A 19645-nucleotide genomic window follows, 5' to 3' on the forward strand; every position below is an offset into this window, starting at 1 on the left:
CTCCGGGCTATTGGTCAACTCATGGTTGCAAGTTTGTTAACTTTTAGAATAAAAGTATCTTTCTCTCTGTGGATCATGGTGGTGATATTGAGTCTGTCTCCTCCCCCTCTGTCAGTGGGGTGATTTCAAGGCTCTTCTCGCTGCCAGAGCACCACCTCTGTCCCATGTGTCATGATCAGATCTGTCTTTCTATTGGTGCTTTGGACCTGTCACCTCTCTCCCCAAATGGGAAGTCACGCCCCATTGTAGGGGCTGTGTGTGTGTGTGTGTGTGTGTGTGTGTGTGTGTGTGTGTGGGAAGGGAGCCTATTATTGCTTGAACTGTGTGTGGACTCTGGTCTCAGACTGTTGGAAGCAGAGGGCATTCTGGCACACATGAAACCATGGACTCAACCTTGGTGAGAATAATGTCTTTTTAAAACTACTTCTATATGCATAAAATGTTAAATGTACTAGCATTGCTGTATACATTTAATGTTGCATATAACCCACTTAAACACAGGTTAATATGGCTAAATCCTAATGAATAATGCAGAAACCACTTTCCTTCTGTTCGCTGTGGTCATGTTAAATGTAATGTGTTATCTTGCAGATGATCCCGGTGTTGTTGGCGGTGTCTGTAGTGGTAGTAACATTGTTGTACTTCCTCCTTGGAGATTCTGAAGGAGGAAAGGGGAAGTGTCCTGTAACCCTCAAGGATCCCACGATCAAATACCCACTACCACTCATTAACAAACAGGTGGGCTGCACAAGTGCTCCTGACTCACACTGGGATAAAAGGCCTGGTTAAACCAAATGAATCAATTGAAATCAGTCTAATTCATTCTAATACAGTTTACTCATATACAGTAGTAGGATTCAGATCCAAATTATAATGCAAGAGAGTCAAATTCAGTAGATCATTTATTGCTAATAGGTAAAAATGCATCTAAGGAAAAACCGGTTGATTGCAATGAGTCGTTGAATTTGCAGCAATCCCTCATCCTGAGCAAGCATGTGGTGACAGTAGAGAGAATCAACTCCTTTTTAACAGGAATAAACTCACAGCAGAACCAGGCTCAGTATGAGCTGAAGGTTGAGAGGACAGGAAACAAATGGAAAAACATATAAGCATGGAGCCAGAGGTATTAATGGCAGCAACAGCACAGTTATTGCCTGACAATTTTACAGCTTTTTTCACCTTACCTGCGTAATTGCAAGACTAAAAACATCAATGGAGCGTCTCAGTGCTGATCTCAGCTTTGTGGCCATCAAACCTCACACTAAAATTGGCTAGACATTATCGTTTTAGCATCCTTAGCACCACTGTAAATCATTTTGTATGGTAAATTATTAGTAACTACACATATTAAGGTCTATATAATAATACCAGTGGAATAATATTTCCAGTAAAAATAAGTACAGTAAACTTTAGTGACTTCAGAATGAGCTGCATGCCTTGTTTAAGGTTGGAGTAGAGTTAATGTTGAGTAAATGGCTTATAGAAAAACTAAACGATATTCATAGGGAACCATATCTGGACTTCTTTGGTTTTATTTGAAAATGCTTTGTTAATAGTTTTGTTAGACATCCTTTTAATTGGTCTGTACAATAACAGAGATCTACTTTAACTGCTCTGAAGCTCGCAAATGTGGTAACTGAAAGCACACCTATGTCTGCTTAGTTCAAGGAAAGATCGCCTGCTTCATTACAGCACACATGCTCCCACAGTAGAAACACAAAAAATCAGTACAGTCTCAAACTGAAGTTTTTTTTTATTCGCAGTCTAGTTGAGGTGGTATTGTTTTGTCTTTTCTTACTCCTGTCTGTGTCCTTGTACAGGAAATCAGTCATGACACAAAGAAATTCCGGTTTGGCCTTCCATCTGAGTCTCATATCCTTGGACTGCCAGTGGGTAATGAAACATCTGATGAAATCTCTTTCAACGTATCCTGTTGAGAAGCACGTACTTAGAAACATCTGAGCCAGTTTCACAGCAATTTCTAACCACTAAACAACAATGTTTTGTTAAAAAAGCTTCCAAATACTTCTACATGTTAAGAATCAAATGTCTAATCAATAACAGATGAGTTGCACATAAAAGCTGAATCTTTTCTAATTTCTCCCAAACATTTCCCCTTTCTGTCACTTTTCCTCTCTGTCCTGTACTCCAGGTCAGCATGTTTACCTGTCAGCTAAGGTGAATGGCTGTCTGGTGGTCAAACCTTATACTCCAGTCTCCAGTGATGAGGACCAGGGATTTGTTGACCTTGTGGTTAAGGTAGGTAACCTTGAATACACAGAACACAATAATCAGAACCAATCAAGCACTCAACGTATTAGATAGCAGTCTTCATCTTAGTGACAATGTGCAAATTAGTATCACAAAATTAGCTTGGACTGCAATATTTTGGAAGCTATTATACTTCAAGTAACAAAGGTTTATGCTCTGCACACCATTAAAATAATGTCTGCCAAAAGTATTTATACTCTTTCAGCTTTATTACACTTTGTCATGACACAACCACAATCTTCAATGCATTTTATTGGGATTTTATGAGATAGACCAACACAAAGTAGTGTTTAATTGTGAAGTGGAAGGAATCTGATGCCAGATTTTTAAAATTCTTTCAAAAAAAAAAAAAAAATCAGAAAACTGTTTTGTGCATTTGTTTGTATCCCTTCCGAGTCTATATTTTGCGGAAAGACCTTTCACTGCGATTACAGCTTCAAGTCTTTTGTAGGTGTGTCCCTATCAGTTTTGCAATTTGGTCAATTTTTTGCTCATTCGTCGTTGCAGAATAGCTAAAGTTCAATGAGATTGGATGGAAAGTGTCTGTGATCACCAATTTTCAAGATTTGCCACAGATTCTGTTAGATTTAGATCTGAACTTTGACTGGGCCATTCTAACATATGAATATGCTTTGATCTAAACCATTGCATTGTGGCTCTAACTGTATGTTCAGGGTCGCTGTCCTGCTGTTAGGTAATCCTCAACCCAAGTCCCTGCTAAACAAGAATCCCCAAAGCATGATGCTGCCACTCCTCCAGAGTTACCTTGGGCCTCTTGGCTGCTTTTGCAGATGCTGTCCTTGCCTAGCCTGTGTTTAGGTGGACAACCATGTCCTGGTAGGTTTGCAGATGTGCTATGCTCCTTCCATTTTCAAATGCATCAAACATTGCTCTGTTCTAAGCTTGTGATATTGTTGTACAACCTAATTCTGCTTTAAACATCTCCGCAGGTTTATGTCTAACCTGTCTGCTGTGTTCTTCTGGAAGCGTTTTGTTTGTTCACAGATGTTCTCTAACAAACCTCAGAGGCTTTCAGGCAACACCTTGATTTATGTAACTTAAATGGTCAATTTCTCATTGGGACTCTATTTACTAATTAGGTTAATTTGGTTGACGTGAATTTTATTTAGGGGTATCAGAGTAAAGGGCTTGAAAACCATGCACCTTTTTCTTCCACTTCACATGTATGCATTACTTTGTGTTGGTCTGTGACATTAACTCCTAATGAAATACAATGAGGATTAAGTTTGTAACGTGACAAAGTGTGTAATGAATTGTAAGTGAATGAATATTTGTACATATATGTGTCCACACTGTTGGACATCGTCACTGTTCTTGTTGCCCACCACTTATTTAGATGTTAAAGATCATAGAAAGAGCTGGGAGCATCTTAAAGACAGATACAAAGAAGAGTTGGAAAGATATCACTTAACTGGACTGGACAACAATAATGTTACAATGTAATGTCTTTCTGACATTTTGCCACCTTGCATACCAGTATGTCTAAAGCTGACCTACATGTAAATGATAAAGTAGTAAGGTTTTTCTTACCCAGTGTTTTACAAGACACGTAGGAATCATATTGTACATTTAAAATGTTGGTTTCTTTTTATTTACCAATACATTTGTCATGGATGTATGTGAATTTCTCTTTGAGTGTTTCATAAGGGTTAATAAATCACAGAGAAGTCTCTAAATATCAAGGAATTACATGTATGCATGACTGTTTGCTGATGGTAAGAAACACCCCGAAATGACCCGTGGCAAGACCATTGCTGTTGTCCATTTCTTGCCCTTTGTCAAGACAGACCTCCAGTGCTCCAGAGCAGCAGGTTGCCAAATGTTCTGCTTAACTAGAGATACTCACACCTCCTGTTAATCAGTACATCAAGTGAATTGCAAAGCAGCATTGCATGCCACTCGGTCTTTTTATTCATGTTTGAGGACTTTGTTTTTGTCATACTTTCTCTGAATTTTGTCGTGTTTTTCTGACATAATACGAGGGTGAAATTCAAGACCATATATTCATTATTTAGTAGTATAAAAAGGCCATATGGTAAAACCTAAACTTTGCTTCAGATATACTACAAAGGCACCCACCCAAACTACCCAGATGGGGGCCAGATGTCTCAGTACCTGGACAACATGGCCATCGGAGACACTATTGACTTCAGAGGACCCAGTGGGCTTCTCATCTACGAGGGCAAGGGTATGGAGTTTGCCACATTTCAACGTAGAGGGGAAATACACTGCTGGATACTCCCTTTTCTTACCAGCAGATGGCACTGTGTTACAATATGAGAATGAAATGCTATGAGTGTCACTTTACAAGCCTGTTTTCAGTCCATCTCCTCTTATTAGGTGTGTTTTCTATCCGAGCCAACAAGAAGACAGAGCCAAATGTTCAGAAATTCAAACATGTTGGAATGATCGCTGGTGGAACAGGTAGGTTCATATAAGTTATTAAAGTTGTATTCTATGAATTTATGTGTTTAATTCAAATGAAGCATGAAAGAGGTTCAAAGGTTTTTAAAACATGTTTACCTCTCACATGACAAATTCTCTTGTAGGTAAAATCCTTTTTTAGTTTGGGGTCAACTGATATTTTTACCTAACTGATGAATAGAAGATTTATGACTTGAGATCTAAAACTAACTTTATTTCCCTAATTGTCTCAGGTATCACCCCAATGCTGCAGTTAATCCGAAGGATCACATCAGATCCGGCCGACAACACCAAGTGCTCTCTCATATTTGCGAACCAGGTCGGCTGTTTTGACTTTATATTGTTTTAGCAAACATTATGGGTGTAACTGCATGTAAATACAACATCCATGTTTTTATTTTGTTCATCTCAGACTGAGAAGGATATTTTACTGTGGGATGAGCTGAAGGACGTAGAGAAGAATCACCCTGAGAAGATTAAAATCTGGTACTCTTTGGACAAGCCTCCAAAAGGTGAGATTGCTGCGTAAGATTTTTACACCTTCAACAGAGCCAAGAACCGAGTAAAACTCCTCTCTGCAACACATTTAAAGAATCTTTTATATTCTACTTAAGACTCTTTTAGCCATTTCAGGACTAATGAAGCTTGGCTCACATCTGCCTTGTTTGAGTGTCATGTTTTCCTCTCTTTCCCATTTTGAAGAGTGGCTAAGAGAAATGGACCTTTGTGTTGCATCATATTTTCCCCCAGGGCATCATTACTGGCTTGACATTGATAGGAGTTACATTCTGGGTTTACATGATGGAAGGGTAGTCTTACCGTGCAGCTACCCAAGATGTTGGCTGTACATACAGTATGTCAAAGTGGCCCAGTGTTGGTGAAGTGAAGGGACCCAGAGAGACATGGTGTTGTAAAGAGTTTCCTTTGTTGCGGGCAGCTACAATGCATAGCCGCAGATGCTAACTGAGTTCCTTTGTTTTAGCCATAATTTGCCACAATCCAGCTGCAGGGAGCTGCTGTTTTACACCTGCTGAGTTGATGAAAGAAACTGTTCCCATCACTCCCAGACTAAAATCAGGGAAATTGGGATGCTTTAGAACACATGGACAATTTAGAAATGGTGCAGAACCTTTAATGTTCCCACAGACTCTTACAATTTTAAAGAGAACAACTTCAAACCTGTTTTACATAAAACCTATTTTACATAAAATGTAACTCAAACTTAAGAAATGTTTTTTGAAATCTATGGCAAGTTTAGTATCTTATTTTTACGCATCTATTTGCTTTCCAGTCAGAAGAAACTCTGTGAAATATAAAAAATATTTTTCTAAATTTGGCAAGGGGGATCATTTTAAGCTTTCTGAAAATCACAAGGTTCTAATTATGAAACCAAATCTGAAAAATCTTCAATTATTCATCAATTGATACCAGATTAGTTTTCAGCTTAAGTTTTATCTTCAGAGTTTAGAAATACCTCGAACTTTACTTCAAAAATGTGATTTCCAGTGACACTATATTTCACTTTCTAGAAATGCTTTCAGATTAAATATGTTCCCACATGCACTGCACAAATATATTATTAAAAAATGAAGCTGAGTATATCCTCAAAACTCTTCTGAAAATTCAGGGACTGAAATCATACAAAGAAGCTTAAAAATGCCTGCAGGCCAAGGAGGGAGATAGCCCCAACAAAGTGTTAGAGTAGCTCATCCAAACACTCCTCTTGCATAATCCTACAGTGAAGTGAAGTTTGTATTATATTTGTGCATTATGTATTCTGAATCCTTTTGATTGCTGCTTGTATTTTTTGTATTTTCATTAGTTCCTCACATAAAAGCAACACATCAGCCTCTGTGTTTTAGTCTTTTATAGGGTTACATTTGGGGCTTTGATGGGCTTGTTATTTGGTCGTCTCAGAAGAAGAGATCTGTGGTGGAAAGTAGAAAAAAAAACTCTGTTGTGTTTCCTGTTACAAATGGCCTCCTTCACGCTGCTAAAAATAATCCTTTCTGTTGATGACAAGTTAAAAAGGATGTACAGAGGTATTAAAAGAGAAGAAGCAAGACGAAACCAAGATGACCTTAACTGCTGTTGAATCCCATAGTGGAAGTTTAGATTTGCATTTTTAGAAACATGCAAAAAAATTCATTCATAATCTAAAAATAAGCACACTTCTTGTTTAAAACTGATAAAACAAGTTTCTCTAATTCATTTTTTGTCTGTGTTTGCAGACTGGAGCTACGGTTCAGGCTATGTGACCCATGACATGATTAAGGACCACATTCCCGCTGCGTCCAGAGATGTCCTCATCGTCCTCTGCGGACCTGCACCTATGATCCGTAATGCTTGTCTGCCAAATCTGGAAAAACTTGGACACAAAAAAGAAAATATTTTTGCTTACTAGTCATGATAAACAAATCTGTTATTGTTAAGTTTGTTTTTTTTAAAGGTAAAAAAAATCCACAGCATATATTTTTATTATATGCCTAATAGCCACCTAATCTTAGAGATTAAAAAAGTGTTTCTACATTACACTTGTGAACTGGTTTCTACAGTGACTCAGTATTCTCTATAATGCTCACTTAGAGGAACTATACTAAAAAAAACATAACTCCATTTAATGAGAAATTAATTTATTTTATATTGTACATTCATGTAATTCAATTTCAAATCTAAATAAAATGCATAAAATGCAATAAAGCAAACCTGAAATCTTGGGCTACTAGTGTAGTTTACTGCAATTAGTCAAAAACACATTATACACATATGTATTTATACAGTAGGTGCAAACTGCTTCCAATACGTATTTGTCGTTTTAATATTTCACTTTCCTATCATAAGCAGACATTTTTGTGTTGACCTTATGACATGCTTTGCGTTGTAAGATCAACACAGGTGAGCTCAAAAGATGAATTAACAGATTAATCTAAACCAAAAACAAGAAAATAATGAAAGCTCAAAAACAACCTATTTTAACATGGGCATATTTTTCTGTACTTTACCTGTACTGACAGATTTTTATCAAAAGTGTATAATTTAGTTCAGTGAATGCTGTCATTACCTCTTTCTTTAGTACAGTTGGTGTGGTGAAGAGTCAAGATTATGTGCTAAATAAGGATGGAATGACAAGGCAAGAAAAACTGTAGTTAATGAACTTAAAAATCACACAAAATTGTAAAATATGTGATTTATATGAATATATTTCACTCTGTATACAGTAGTATTAATTTTTTCATATATGATTTCAAGTTTCCTCCTGAATGCACAAATGGGGAACTCTTTTGAATAAGTTTTCGTTTTTTAAATTCCTATAGATGGTTAGTTTATGCACGAAAGGGTTAATGTCTGAAACTAATATATCCGACGACCCTGAACGCAACGGAAAGTAATGCTTGTGTTTCTCCACCAACATGTCGTCGTAGGACTTTGAATCAAAACTTTAGCGGTTATTTTGCAACTTTATGCATTTTAGCTGATGACATTTGAAGAAATATGTCGTTTAAGCGAAGCGCAGGTCTAGTCGCAGCTATGCAGAGGATTTTAATCAGTAAGTGTGTAATTTTATGGGTTTTATTTGGCCCAAACTTACCGATTTCGGAGTGTGATGGGATCAGTCCGGAGAGATGTCTCGTTTGGGGTCCAGGGTTGGACCCCGACGCAGTTTTACCAGTCCGTTACTTCTTCATTCAGACGGTCAGTTCTGATGGAAGAAACCTGACTTTGTCACCAGGTAAAACATACTGAACACGCTCCACTTTGCTTCCTGTGTTTGTGTTAAACCATGCTAGCCCACCGAGCTGAACTGAATTTGGATGACTGACGCTGAAGTTGGCTTCGGATTCGCAGTGTCCGGTTCAGCGTGGAAGGAGTATTTCACGGGTTTCACGAAATCTGGACTCTTCTTAAGATCACGGACTCAAAATCTGAAACGTTGGTCCAATTAAGGAAGGACAAAGGTGCCACAGTTCTATTAATAAGTGAAACACGTTGCTACCTTTATGTGTCAATAGTTAATTAAAATTGTAACATTTCTGAAAAAAATTAGTGTCTGTCCATAAAAATGTTTTTATTTAGACACTTTTTACAAATATTTGTGTCATGCAAAGCCCCAAGGTAGAGTCTTAAAGCATGTCAGTTTTTACAAGCATATATAAGTTTGAACATAGACATCTGTTGCATCCGTTGGACAATGAAACTGAAACACCTGGTTTTAGACCACAATAATTTATTAGTATGGTGTAGGGCCTCCTTTTGCGGCCAATACAGCATCAATTCGTCTTGGGAATGACATATACAAGTCCTGCACAGTGGTCAGAGGGATTTTAAGCCATTCTTCTTGCAGGATAGTGGCCAGGTCACTACGTGATACTGGTGGAGGAAAACGTTTCCTGACTCACTCCTCCAAAACACCCCAAAGTGGCTCAATAATATTTAGATCTGGTGACTGTGCAGGCCATGGGAGATGTTCAACTTCACTTTCATGTTCATCAAACCAATCTTTCACCAGTCTTGCTGTGTGTATTGGTGCATTGTCATCCTGATACACGGCACCGCCTTCAGGATACACTGTTTGAACCATTGGATGCACATGGTCCTCAAGAATGGTTCGGTAGTCCTTGGCAGTGACGCGCCCATCTAGCACACGTATTGGGCCAAGGGAATGCCATGATATGGCAGCCCAAACCATCACTGATCCACCCCCATGCTTCACTCTGGGCATGCAACAGTCTGGGTGGTACGCTTCTTTGGGGATTCTCCACACCGTAACTCTCCCAGATGTGGGGAAAACAGTAAAGGTGGACTCATCAGAGAACAATACATGTTTCACATTGTCCACAGCCCAAGATTTGCGCTCCTTGCACCATTGAAACCGATGTTTAGTATTGGTATGAGTGACCAAAGGTTTGGCTATAGCAGCAGACTTGCTGTCTTGGTCACAGATGCGCCAGCAAGACGTGCACCAACAATTTATCCTCTTTTGAACTCTGGTATGTCACCCATAATGTTGTGTGCATTTCAATATTTTGAGCAAAACTGTGCTCTTACCCTGCTAATTGAATCTTCACACTCTGCTCTTACTGGTGCAATGTGCAATCAATGAAGACTGGCTACCAGGCTGGTCCAATTTAGCCATGAAACCTCCCACACTAAAATGACAGGTGTTTCAGTTTCATTGTTCAACCCCCTGTATCTAAACTTTATCCATTAGTAGAGGCAGAGCAAGAAAATGTTCATATGTGTGGGCAGAAATTGCTCACTAAGACTTAGAAAACTGATCTTAGGTTTCTTTGTGTGTATTTTTCACTCCCTCATGACGTAGGAGACTCATGGATGACCTGCAGGGACACATGACTAACTGCGTTCTCCCCTAGTTCTGAACGAGCATACATTTTGTGTTTATCATCTTTCACTGTGGTTAACTCATTACAGTATTTTCAGGATCTGTTTATGGAATATTGTTTTAAAATATATAAAATCGGAATCGGCTGGTCAGGCTTTCTTAAAAAAAAAAGGAAAATGTCACCTTATGTGAGAGAAACTGCAGCACCTTCATACAAGCAATGACTGCCAATTTTATTAGGAAGACCTGCATAATAAGCTTCAAAATGTATTCATAAATGAAACAAACAAGATCTGAAACAGTTGTGAAATTGGTGTTTTTATTTTATTGAAAATTACTGAACAATACCCATGAATACCCATGATCGGCCGGCCGGTCTCCCAGTCGGCTGTGAGAATGTTATCTAGCTCTTCCCTGGGCTCTTTTAAATATGTCAATGTATCCCTTGCTAAACGCCATGCCTAAGCATCCCTGTGCTTAGGCATGGCCTGTGCTGTGAACTTTTGAGAAAAAGGTCAAATCTTTCATACTTGGGCTTTTAATTCTCCATGGATCCCCCAATCCCAGCTCTGTTATCATGTTGCTTAGTATTTTTGTTTTCATACTTTGTGCACCCCCTTCCGCCAGTGTCCTGTCTATCCTGTACAACATTAAAAAGTCCTCCAAATATAATTATTCCTTTGGCATTTCCTGCAATTACATTAGCGATTTCTTTAAACATTAATTTGGGTCATCCTCTTCCCATATCCGGCCCACTAGCAGTACGTATATCTCCATTTTTTCCTGGATGACCATTTCTGTAGAGAATGTCAAAGACCTACTAATTAAAATTGCAACTCCTCTCTTTTTGCACATTTGTCAGGATGTTCAGATTAATGTTTACACATAACAGAACATATTTGAACTGAACAACAAATAGACCTCCAAACAGTGAACTAAGCAAACAAACGGCCTTAAAACCAGTCGCTACGGAGACGAAGGAGGGTGACAAAAACCCTCCGTCTGACCCACTCTGTGTAGTTAGATCTATCCTACAGCGAGAGGCGGCTCCCAGGGTTGGCTTCAAATAAACCAATAAAACCAAAACAAACGAGTCATCTTACCTTCTCCCATGGTGGGGGAAATCATCTGAAAAGTTTCCTCCTTGTTATCTCCTTGTATGAACGCCCGCACGTCTGTGACGCTCAATGCTGAACGTTTTTTTTTTTACCTAAACATTTTTTCCTTCTTAGGCCATTTCCTGTGTGAATCTCCATTGCTGGCTCTAAAACTGCACAGTTTACATAAATTGCAACTCCTGATGTTAAGTGTCTCTTCCTTCTATGGAGGTAGCAAGGATCTGGGAACACAGATTTTTTTGCCCACCGAACAGGAGATGCCACGACGCGTTTAACGACAGTGAAATCAGACCAACACGACATTAATCTCAGATTGTCTTCTAGTTCTTTTGATTTACAGGAATGACACTCCAGATCTATAGGTAATGAGCTGCGCTGATCCAGACTGTGGGAGAAAGGAAAGGCGGTTGCTCAGATTGGGATTACAACCTGTAATCTAAAGACATATTTTTTGACAGTTTCATAGCAGTTCTGAAAGTAAAATCAGGTTTAACTCAGAAAAAAATTCTAATAATCCACAGATCTTTGGTAATTAGAGCCTGAGAGATGTGTTTCATAGGAGAATTAACCAGACATACTCACACAAACTCCATTCAAACTGAATATAAGTAATTTATCAACAGTCCTGGACAGTTGTGATTGCTTTAATCTGCACCTCAGAAAAATATTTTAACTTTACTGGTTAAAATATCTTAAAAAGGTTTTGGTGAGAGTGTATCTATGTGTACCCTCATGCTGAAAGCTCATCCTTTAATTAAAATATTTATTCATTTATTTGAATGCAACTTTGTAAAACACTGATATTAAGCATGGGTTTAAATGTAAAATACAGAAATGATGTCATTTAAAATTAACAAAATAGGAACTGCAGAAGAGGATAAACCAGGAGATGACTGAAATAAAATGCTGGGAATATTTAATCGGTAAGAAACGCTTGGCATCATCCTGCTACAGAACTCAGCCTTCAGGGTCCAAGTCCTACCTCCCTAGAAGGGCCTGTAGGAACCAGGACTCTGATTTAGTCCTGGTTCCTACAAACAAAAAATGAGGCCTGCCAGCACAGGTGTTTGATACAGATGGAGAGCTTTTATTTTTAATGAGGACAAAATTATTACCAACAAATGTTCTAACAATGGAAAATGTTGGAAATACAGAGCATTTGTCTTTTAAAAACCAGGCTTCTTGCATTTTCTTTAATTTAATAGAAAGTAGGACCACATCTATCCTTGCTCCACCAAAATCTGCTTTTAATTAATTTTATTCAACTTGGCCAAATATAGTGAGCATTTTCAAAGAAACTGACCCAAATCCTGTTCTTATTGCTGAGACTAAATTTTATTTTTATCCAAAATAATGATTTTACACATCCCTTTCCTATATAAAAATCTACTTGATTTACTGAATTATAAATTGCATGCTTAATGTATTGTTGAGCAGGTTTAAAAAAAACAAATCACATAATTTCTTGTAATTAGTTTTTTTATTTTTTTATTCTATATTTTGGGCACCACTGATGTTAGAGGCTTCCTGCAGTGGAAACGCACCATCTGCTCCACAAATCTAGCATTTATGGAAGAGTGAAAACACCTCGTAGTTAAAATGACAATAGTCCCAATTCTGGATCACGGTGACATAATCTACAGGTCAGCCTCTAAAACACTTCTCCACAATCTGGATGTTATTCTCCACACTGCTATCTGTTTTGTTACTGGTGCTTCATTTAGCGCTCACCACTGTCATCTCGACCCCCTGTTGAGTTGGCCTTCTCTCTGTTCTCGTTGGCTAATCCACTGGTGTACTTGTTCATTGATAAAACTCTCATTGGAAAACCCCAGTTATGTCTACAGTCACTTCATAATTTTGGCAGCATAAACTACAGTCTACGCTGTAGTAGCTTTATCGGTCTCCTTGTCCCCGAAGCCGGTACCTCATTCGGTCGCACTTCCTTCCAGTTTTCTGCTGCAGTCGACTGGAATCATCTACTACAGTCCCTAAAAATCAGTACATTCATTTCACTGTCCTCCATTAAAGACTCCCTACATTTCTAACTTTCATTACATGTCACCACATTTTGTATTTCACTCATCTGTTAATTCTGTTTTTCTGTTCTCCATTTTTATCTGCCTTGTATGCTGCCTTTATTCTAGGTCGTTGTTTTGGATGAAAATTAGTTGTCAACTGACCTACCTAGTTAAATAAAGGTTAAAACAATATAATTTATCCGCTGATTACCTGATTAACCGTAGTTGAAAATAACCAAACCAAACCTACAGTGAGTTGTTTTTAAGCCACTCTTTAAAGTTCTGAAGGTCAATCAAAACAAACTATATTAAAGTACATTTAATTGAAGCATATCAAAAACATACTGAATCATAACTTTAAACCGAGATACATACCAAATCGGGATTTTCGTGAACATTTACACCCCTGCTCTTAAACTTTTAGACATTAGATGAGGTTCAGGCTAATTCTTGGCATTTAGAAACACAGAAAGACAAACAGAAAGTTAGCCTGTCAGAGGTCACAAATTATGTTTTTTTATACAATCTTCAGTTTAAAGTAATTAAGACCAGGATTGAGTTGTCTAAGTAGAATTTCTCTTCAATTTCCCCACTAAAGGGACAATAAATGGTATTTATTTTCTATTCTAGAGCTAAAACATGTGGAACCTGTTGAAAACACTGTAACAAGTTGAACTAACTTAAAATGCGTTGTATTTGTTCTTTAGGTAAAGAGACATTTAAAGTGAAGATAAGTCCTCTCAACAAGGAGGAGTACATCCGCGTCCACGTTCCTCCACCTCTGGACAGAGACGACGGGTCCTTTCTGATGAGGTACCGCCTTTATGGATCTGCCGCAACAGGCCTGAAGGTGGAAATCCTCCACCGAGATGTTGCTGTGGCCAAGTCGCCCTACATCATCCAGGGTGTGTTTTCTAAATAATTTTAGTCTTAAGTCGTCGGTCAGGTCTGATTTAGTTTTGAATGTGAGAGAGGGGTTTTTGTTATATTTCAAAGCGATTTTGATCAGTAGTTCTTTAGGCTGCCTGAAGGTATTTTCAGTGTTTTTCTATCTGCATTTTTACTTTTTTCACCTAAATCTAGAGAAGCTAAATTTAGAAGATAAACTGCACAGGATAACGCCAAAGAATGGACTAAAATGTAAAAAAGTCAGACAAAATGGCTATTTACCAGAAAAATGCTAATCTAAAGCTAAGTGAAGATAAATTGTTTGTTGGTTTCGCATTAAGGTGAATATAAAAATGCTAACTCCATTCCCAGGTGCTGAGAACTTTTAGAATGTAAAAAGTTTTACTTTATAATTTTATTCATTCAAGAGTTTAACAGAAAAAAATATATGATTTCCATTGTTTTACATAATCTGACTGTTTTTGTATTAACAATATGCCTTTATTTGTACGCCAGATGAAGCGGGCCGCACACCTTCCAAAAGTTCTAGTTTTGTCTCACCAGTCCACAGAATATTTTCCCTAAAGGTCCGTGTAACATTTTGGTGAATACGAGAACAAGGGGGTGAATACTTTATGATATATATGGCCATGTTAGTATGGAAAGCTTTTATCCTTAAATTAATACAATTTTCTTTTCAAACCCAGTTTTACCCTTTTACCAGCAAACATCAGTATGGTGTTTAGAACTTTAGTTCTGTTAAATCCGTACAAATGTCAGTATCTAGACTTATCTAAACAAAGAATATGCAATTCAGAAATTTCAGTAACAACTAACTTTACCGTCGTCTGACATCCATGTGTCGATTATTACACATCTCTGTGTAGCAGCTTAACTTCCCCAGTTGAAAAACATCCACTGATGCTTTTTGGCACTGAGATGTTGAATTTCTGCTTGGCAGCCCGAGTCTGTTGTAAAGTCTGACAGAAATGTGTTGCTGTCATTTAAAATTTACAAATGCGTTGAATTTGGTGTGAAAAGACAAATCATTGCCCTTATACAGAGTTCCTTTTATAAAAATATGGAATTCATCCCTCTGTCTGCCTGTCGGTCTGTGTGACCGGCCGGCCTTCCTGTTGAATTTTATAATTTTCAGTCCATATTTAGTTGAAATAAAAAAAATTTCTGTATGGTAGATATTCAAGTTTTTTTTATTTACTTAAATGTAACCTTCGTCTCATTTCTTGTTACCCACCAGGCCCAGTCTATCATGAATATTGTGACTGCCCTGAATCCGACGCTTCTGTCTGGCTGAGTGTCCTGCAGTGTCCTCCGAATGAACCCCAGATTCTGGCCGACTTCAAATCCTTTCCCACCATTGACCTGCAGAACCTTAGACAGGAAGTGCCCCTCAGATTTTCCAACAGAGGAGGCCTCATTCATTACGCCATCATTGACAACAAGGTGTACCGGCGCACGCTGGGAAAATACACCGACTTCAAGATGTTCTCTGATGAAATGCTGCTGTCACTAACGAGAAAGGTTTGATTGTGTTCAATTTACTTTTCTCTTGTCTGTAATAGTTAGGTCGTAACTATCAGGATATTTAACTGTCATCTGATATATTTTGGTGCTTAAGGTGAGATTGCCTGACGTGGAGTTTTTCATTAACGTGGGCGACTGGCCTTTGGAGACAAGGACGGAGGGAGCTCTTCCGATCCTCTCCTGGTGTGGCTCTACTGATACACGGGACATCGTCCTTCCCACCTACGAGGTGACACACTCCACCCTGGAGACCATGAGAGGTGTCACAAATGACCTTCTGTCTCTTCAAGGAAACACAGGTAAGTTAAGCCCTGGCTTTGTCTGGACCACCATATGGGAACACAATTACATTTTTGTCTGTGGGCAAACTCTGGCTCAAATCTATGATGACGTGTTGGGAGAAATTCCTATCATTTCGTGGTAACTCTGGAGAAGCTAGGGAGATTACAGCTGCAGGACCTCTATTAGTCATGCACAAATCTGGTATTTATGAAAGAGTGGCAAGAAGAAAGCCATTGTTGAAAGAAACCTATTTGGGTTAACAGAAAAAATAGACTTTTGGACCTAATTTTTTCATCAGTGTGTGGCTGAAAACCAACACAGAATATCACACTGAAAACACCATCCCTATAGTGACGCGTGGTGCATGGAAGTATCATGCTGTGGGAATGCTTTTCTTTCACAGGGCCGGGGAAGCAGTTTAGTTTTGATTGGGAGATGGATGGAGATAAATGCATTGAAGTTTCTGTTTTGATAAAATGTTTGTAACTTTTGCAAAGCATTTCAGTTTCAAATGTATGTTAATTTCACTTGTACACATTGGGGCTTAACAGATATGCTGGCATTTAAATAGTGGAAGTCAGAACTGAACGGTACTTAAAAGATATAAATGACGCAATTGTAGTTGCCGTCTGAAGTTGTCACTCAGTGTTACTGAATAATTTTACCAAAACATGAGTTTTACAGGGCTGCACGGTTGGTAGCACTGTTGCCTTGCACCAAGAAGGTCCTGGGTTCGATTCCCAGCCTGGGGTCTTTCTGCATGGAGTTTGCATGTTCTCCCCGTGCATGCGTGGGTTCTCACCGGGTACTCCAGCTTCCTCCCACAGTCCAAAGACATGCCTGTTAGGTTAATTGGTCTCTCTAAATTGCCCTTAGGTATATGAATGACTGTGTGCATGGTTGTTTGTGTGTTGCCCTGCGATGGACTGGCGACCTGTCCAGGGTGTACCCCGCCTCTCGCCCATAGACTGCCGGAGATAGGCACCAGCTCCCCTGTGAACCAACTTTGGAATAAGCGGTAGAAAATGAGTTTTATAAATATTAAATTCACAACAAATTCTGCTGATGTCGTCGATGTCCACCAGGGGGCATCAGCATGCAAGCTTTGCAACAACGTCACCTTCAACACCTAATTAATTGTCATTACCTTCAGTTTGAACCTAAAGTCTAGTAAAAAAAAAATCTTGGAAGGCTCAATGAGGGAAATGGTGATGCACAGCCAGCAGCCATAAGGGCACAAAGGAAAGAAAACTCAGTGCCTTCTTTGGTATCGAACGAACACTTCCTTCACAGCATCTTTCAAAGTGATTCTTGTTGGATTCTTTAACCAAGTTTACTTAAATTAATCTAAAAAATCTATATTAGCGGTCAGGGTTGGGATTGCAAACATTTGCAGCCTTGAAAAGATGTTTCACTTTGTACGATATTTCTTTACTTTCTTTGTCTTTTTTCTGACCCATACAGTACATGTGTCTTCCTTTACTAACGATGTACTTAAGCAAAGCCACTGTCATCACAGTTCAGAGTATTTTTAAATGGATGCAGACCCAAATCACAGTTTAGTGTTTTTCTCTTCATGTCTCTTCACAAGTTTGGGAAAACGTAATAATGGAAAGAGAATGGGAGTTTTTCTACTTGAACACATGCAGAAATAAGTTTCTTTGTAGAGGTTTATACAAAAATAATAGTAATAAGAAAGGTTACAAATTACCAAGCAGGAGAACATTGTACATACCAGCCATTTGGCTTCATAATTTTGTTTTAAACAAGCCTTTGGCAGATTTGTTTTCTCATGTTTTTGTAATGCCCTGGTTTACCTTCTACCAGGTCCTCCATGGGCTAATAAAACTGAGCGGGCATTTTTCCGTGGTCGGGACAGTCGGGAAGAACGTCTTCAGCTCGTCTCTCTGTCCAAGAAAGCCCCGGAGCTGCTGGACGCCGGCATCACGGCGTGGTTCTTCTTTAGAGACAGGGAGAAACAGGTGGGCAAAGCACCACTTGTTGGATTCTTTGACTTCTTCAAGGTAAGAAAATGTATAAATATAAATGTTATTTCTCATTTATGCAACTTTTGCCGAATGGAAAAAAATCTAAGTTAGTTTTCCTTCTTGAAAGTTAGAAGTTGAGTTGGATGGAGAGCAGATTTAGGACTATACTGCATGTAGTGAAACTTGGTACCTCCTCTTTCAGTACAAATACCAGGTAAACGTGGATGGAACTGTCGCAGCGTATCGGTTTCCTTACCTGATGCTGGGGAACAGTCTGGTTCTGAAACAAGACTCACAGTACTATGAACACTTCTACAGACATCTAAAGGCAGGTACTCATTACGTTTCTGTGAGGAGAAACCTGTCGGACCTTTTAGAGAAAATCAAATGGGCCAAAGAGAACGATGCAGAAGCAGCGGAGATCACCCGAGCAGGACAGGCAGCAGCCAGAGATCTGCTGCAGCCCAGCCGCTTGTACTGTTACTACTACGGAGTTCTGCACACGTACTCTGAGCACCAGACAGGGCGGCCGATGCGACAAGCCGACATGGAGCTGGTGCCTCAGCCAGACGATTATACAGCCGCATGCATGTGTAGGCGTGAAAGTGACAAAAATGGACCCAGTAAGAATGATGAATTATGACTGTTTGTTGGTACTTAATTATAACTACTTTGATAGTTATTTATTTGTGTGAAAAAAAGCATTCCTGGTACATAGAGGGAAGCTGATGAATGTAACTGAAGTTTATAGGAAATGTTTAATTCTTTATTTTTCACACTTTTATAAAAAAAAAAAGTTTTTATTTTACTGTTAGCAACTTAAGGAAATTGTATCTGTAAATAATAATAAAAAATTAACATTTCTAAGTGTGCTTTTATGTTAAAATGTTATTTTTTGAGTTTACTTGAAATGCAGCTAAGCACAGAATTATACCTCTGGCAGATTTACATTCAAAGTAATCTTTTCATTTTACCAGAATCATTCCTCTGATTGAAAGTAATATTAACGTTTTGCAGTAGCACACCCAGAGCTCCGAGTCTGTGATGCAATGTCACATTTCTCATGTCAAGCCACTCCTGAACCAGATATGACTTCAAAAAATTGTCTTACCTGGACTAAGGAGAAAAAGAACTGGATTGTTGCTCAGTGGTCCAAAGTCTTTTCAGATGCAGATCAGATCAGTGTCATGTAGCTGTTGTTTCACTGTGCTTTCTGAAGTCCTCAGTCATCAACCAGGAAATTTTAGAGCTCTTCATGGTTCCTTCTTCTGACAAGCTTGATGGAGATGCTGATTTCATTTTCCAGCAGGACCTGGCACCTGCCTATACTGCAAAATGTGCCAGAAGCTGGTTCAGTGACCATAGTGTTACTGTGCTTGATTGCCCAGCAAACTGGCCTGACCTGAACCTCACAGAGATTCTATGGAGTATTGTCAAGAGGAAGATGACAGACATCAGACCCAACAATGCAGATGACCTGACGGCCGCTATCAAAGCAACCTGGGCTTCTGTAAATTTTAGCTTTGTCTTTGTTTGATAAAGACATTATAATGTCAACAGAGGGTTTTTTGTATACCCTAATATGCTAAATATTAGTGAAACCATAGATTCAATAAATATCAACTGAATTGGAGAGAGAGGACTATATGAAAATATATTCAAGTCCACATAGTCTCATTCAGACTATAGAGAGTCCAATACTGCATGACCTAAATCATTGTACAGAAGTTCAAATAAACAGTTTAT

At 38.7% G+C, this 19645-nt stretch overlaps 2 protein-coding genes and 1 long non-coding RNA gene across 4 annotated transcripts; 2 read left to right on the top strand and 1 right to left on the bottom strand.

Annotated features, from left to right (window-relative positions):
• Window positions 1–238: 238 nt before the first annotated feature.
• LOC124856180 (NADH-cytochrome b5 reductase 2) lies at window positions 239–7434 on the top strand. The gene is made up of 9 exons (XM_047346447.1): window positions 239–397; window positions 592–738; window positions 1821–1893; window positions 2153–2259; window positions 4351–4480; window positions 4633–4716; window positions 4950–5035; window positions 5129–5228; window positions 6948–7434. The coding sequence occupies exons 1-9, from the start codon at window positions 383–385 to the stop codon at window positions 7118–7120; spliced, it is 915 nt and encodes a 304-aa protein (XP_047202403.1). The 5' UTR covers window positions 239–382; the 3' UTR covers window positions 7121–7434.
• On the bottom strand, window positions 6948–8443 carry LOC124856188. The gene is made up of 3 exons (XR_007035274.1): window positions 8306–8443; window positions 7778–7823; window positions 6948–7084 (listed from the first exon to the last, which is right to left on the bottom strand). It is a non-coding gene; the product is annotated as an uncharacterized LOC124856188 (long non-coding RNA).
• Window positions 8096–18762, top strand: poglut3 (protein O-glucosyltransferase 3). Of its 2 annotated transcripts, none has more exons than XM_047346425.1 (6): window positions 8096–8446; window positions 13904–14101; window positions 15343–15626; window positions 15724–15928; window positions 17739–17935; window positions 18102–18762. In XM_047346425.1, exons 1-6 carry the CDS (start codon window positions 8209–8211, stop codon window positions 18540–18542), a joined length of 1563 nt encoding a protein of 520 aa, XP_047202381.1. In that variant the 5' UTR covers window positions 8096–8208; the 3' UTR covers window positions 18543–18762. The 2 variants fall into 2 exon arrangements, with proteins under 2 accessions (XP_047202381.1, XP_047202391.1); XM_047346435.1 differs by lacking the exon at window positions 8096–8446 and adding an exon at window positions 8526–8672.
• Window positions 18763–19645: the final 883 nt, after the last annotated feature.

This window comes from Girardinichthys multiradiatus, chromosome 2 (genome assembly GCF_021462225.1).
Source record: "Girardinichthys multiradiatus isolate DD_20200921_A chromosome 2, DD_fGirMul_XY1, whole genome shotgun sequence".
Lineage (NCBI taxonomy): Eukaryota > Metazoa > Chordata > Actinopteri > Cyprinodontiformes > Goodeidae > Girardinichthys > Girardinichthys multiradiatus.

Coding starts and splice junctions, on each gene's coding strand:
- poglut3 (XM_047346425.1), top strand. CDS start 8,209: ATGTCGTTTAAGCGAAGCGCAGGTCTAGTCGCAGCTATGCAGAGGATT. Junction 8,447..13,903: donor AAACCTGACTTTGTCACCAG/GTAAAACATACT, acceptor TTTGTTCTTTAG/GTAAAGAGACATTTAAAGTG. Junction 17,936..18,101: donor GATTCTTTGACTTCTTCAAG/GTAAGAAAATGT, acceptor CTCCTCTTTCAG/TACAAATACCAGGTAAACGT.
- LOC124856180 (XM_047346447.1), top strand. Junction 5,036..5,128: donor CTCTCATATTTGCGAACCAG/GTCGGCTGTTTT, acceptor TGTTCATCTCAG/ACTGAGAAGGATATTTTACT. Junction 5,229..6,947: donor TTTGGACAAGCCTCCAAAAG/GTGAGATTGCTG, acceptor CTGTGTTTGCAG/ACTGGAGCTACGGTTCAGGC.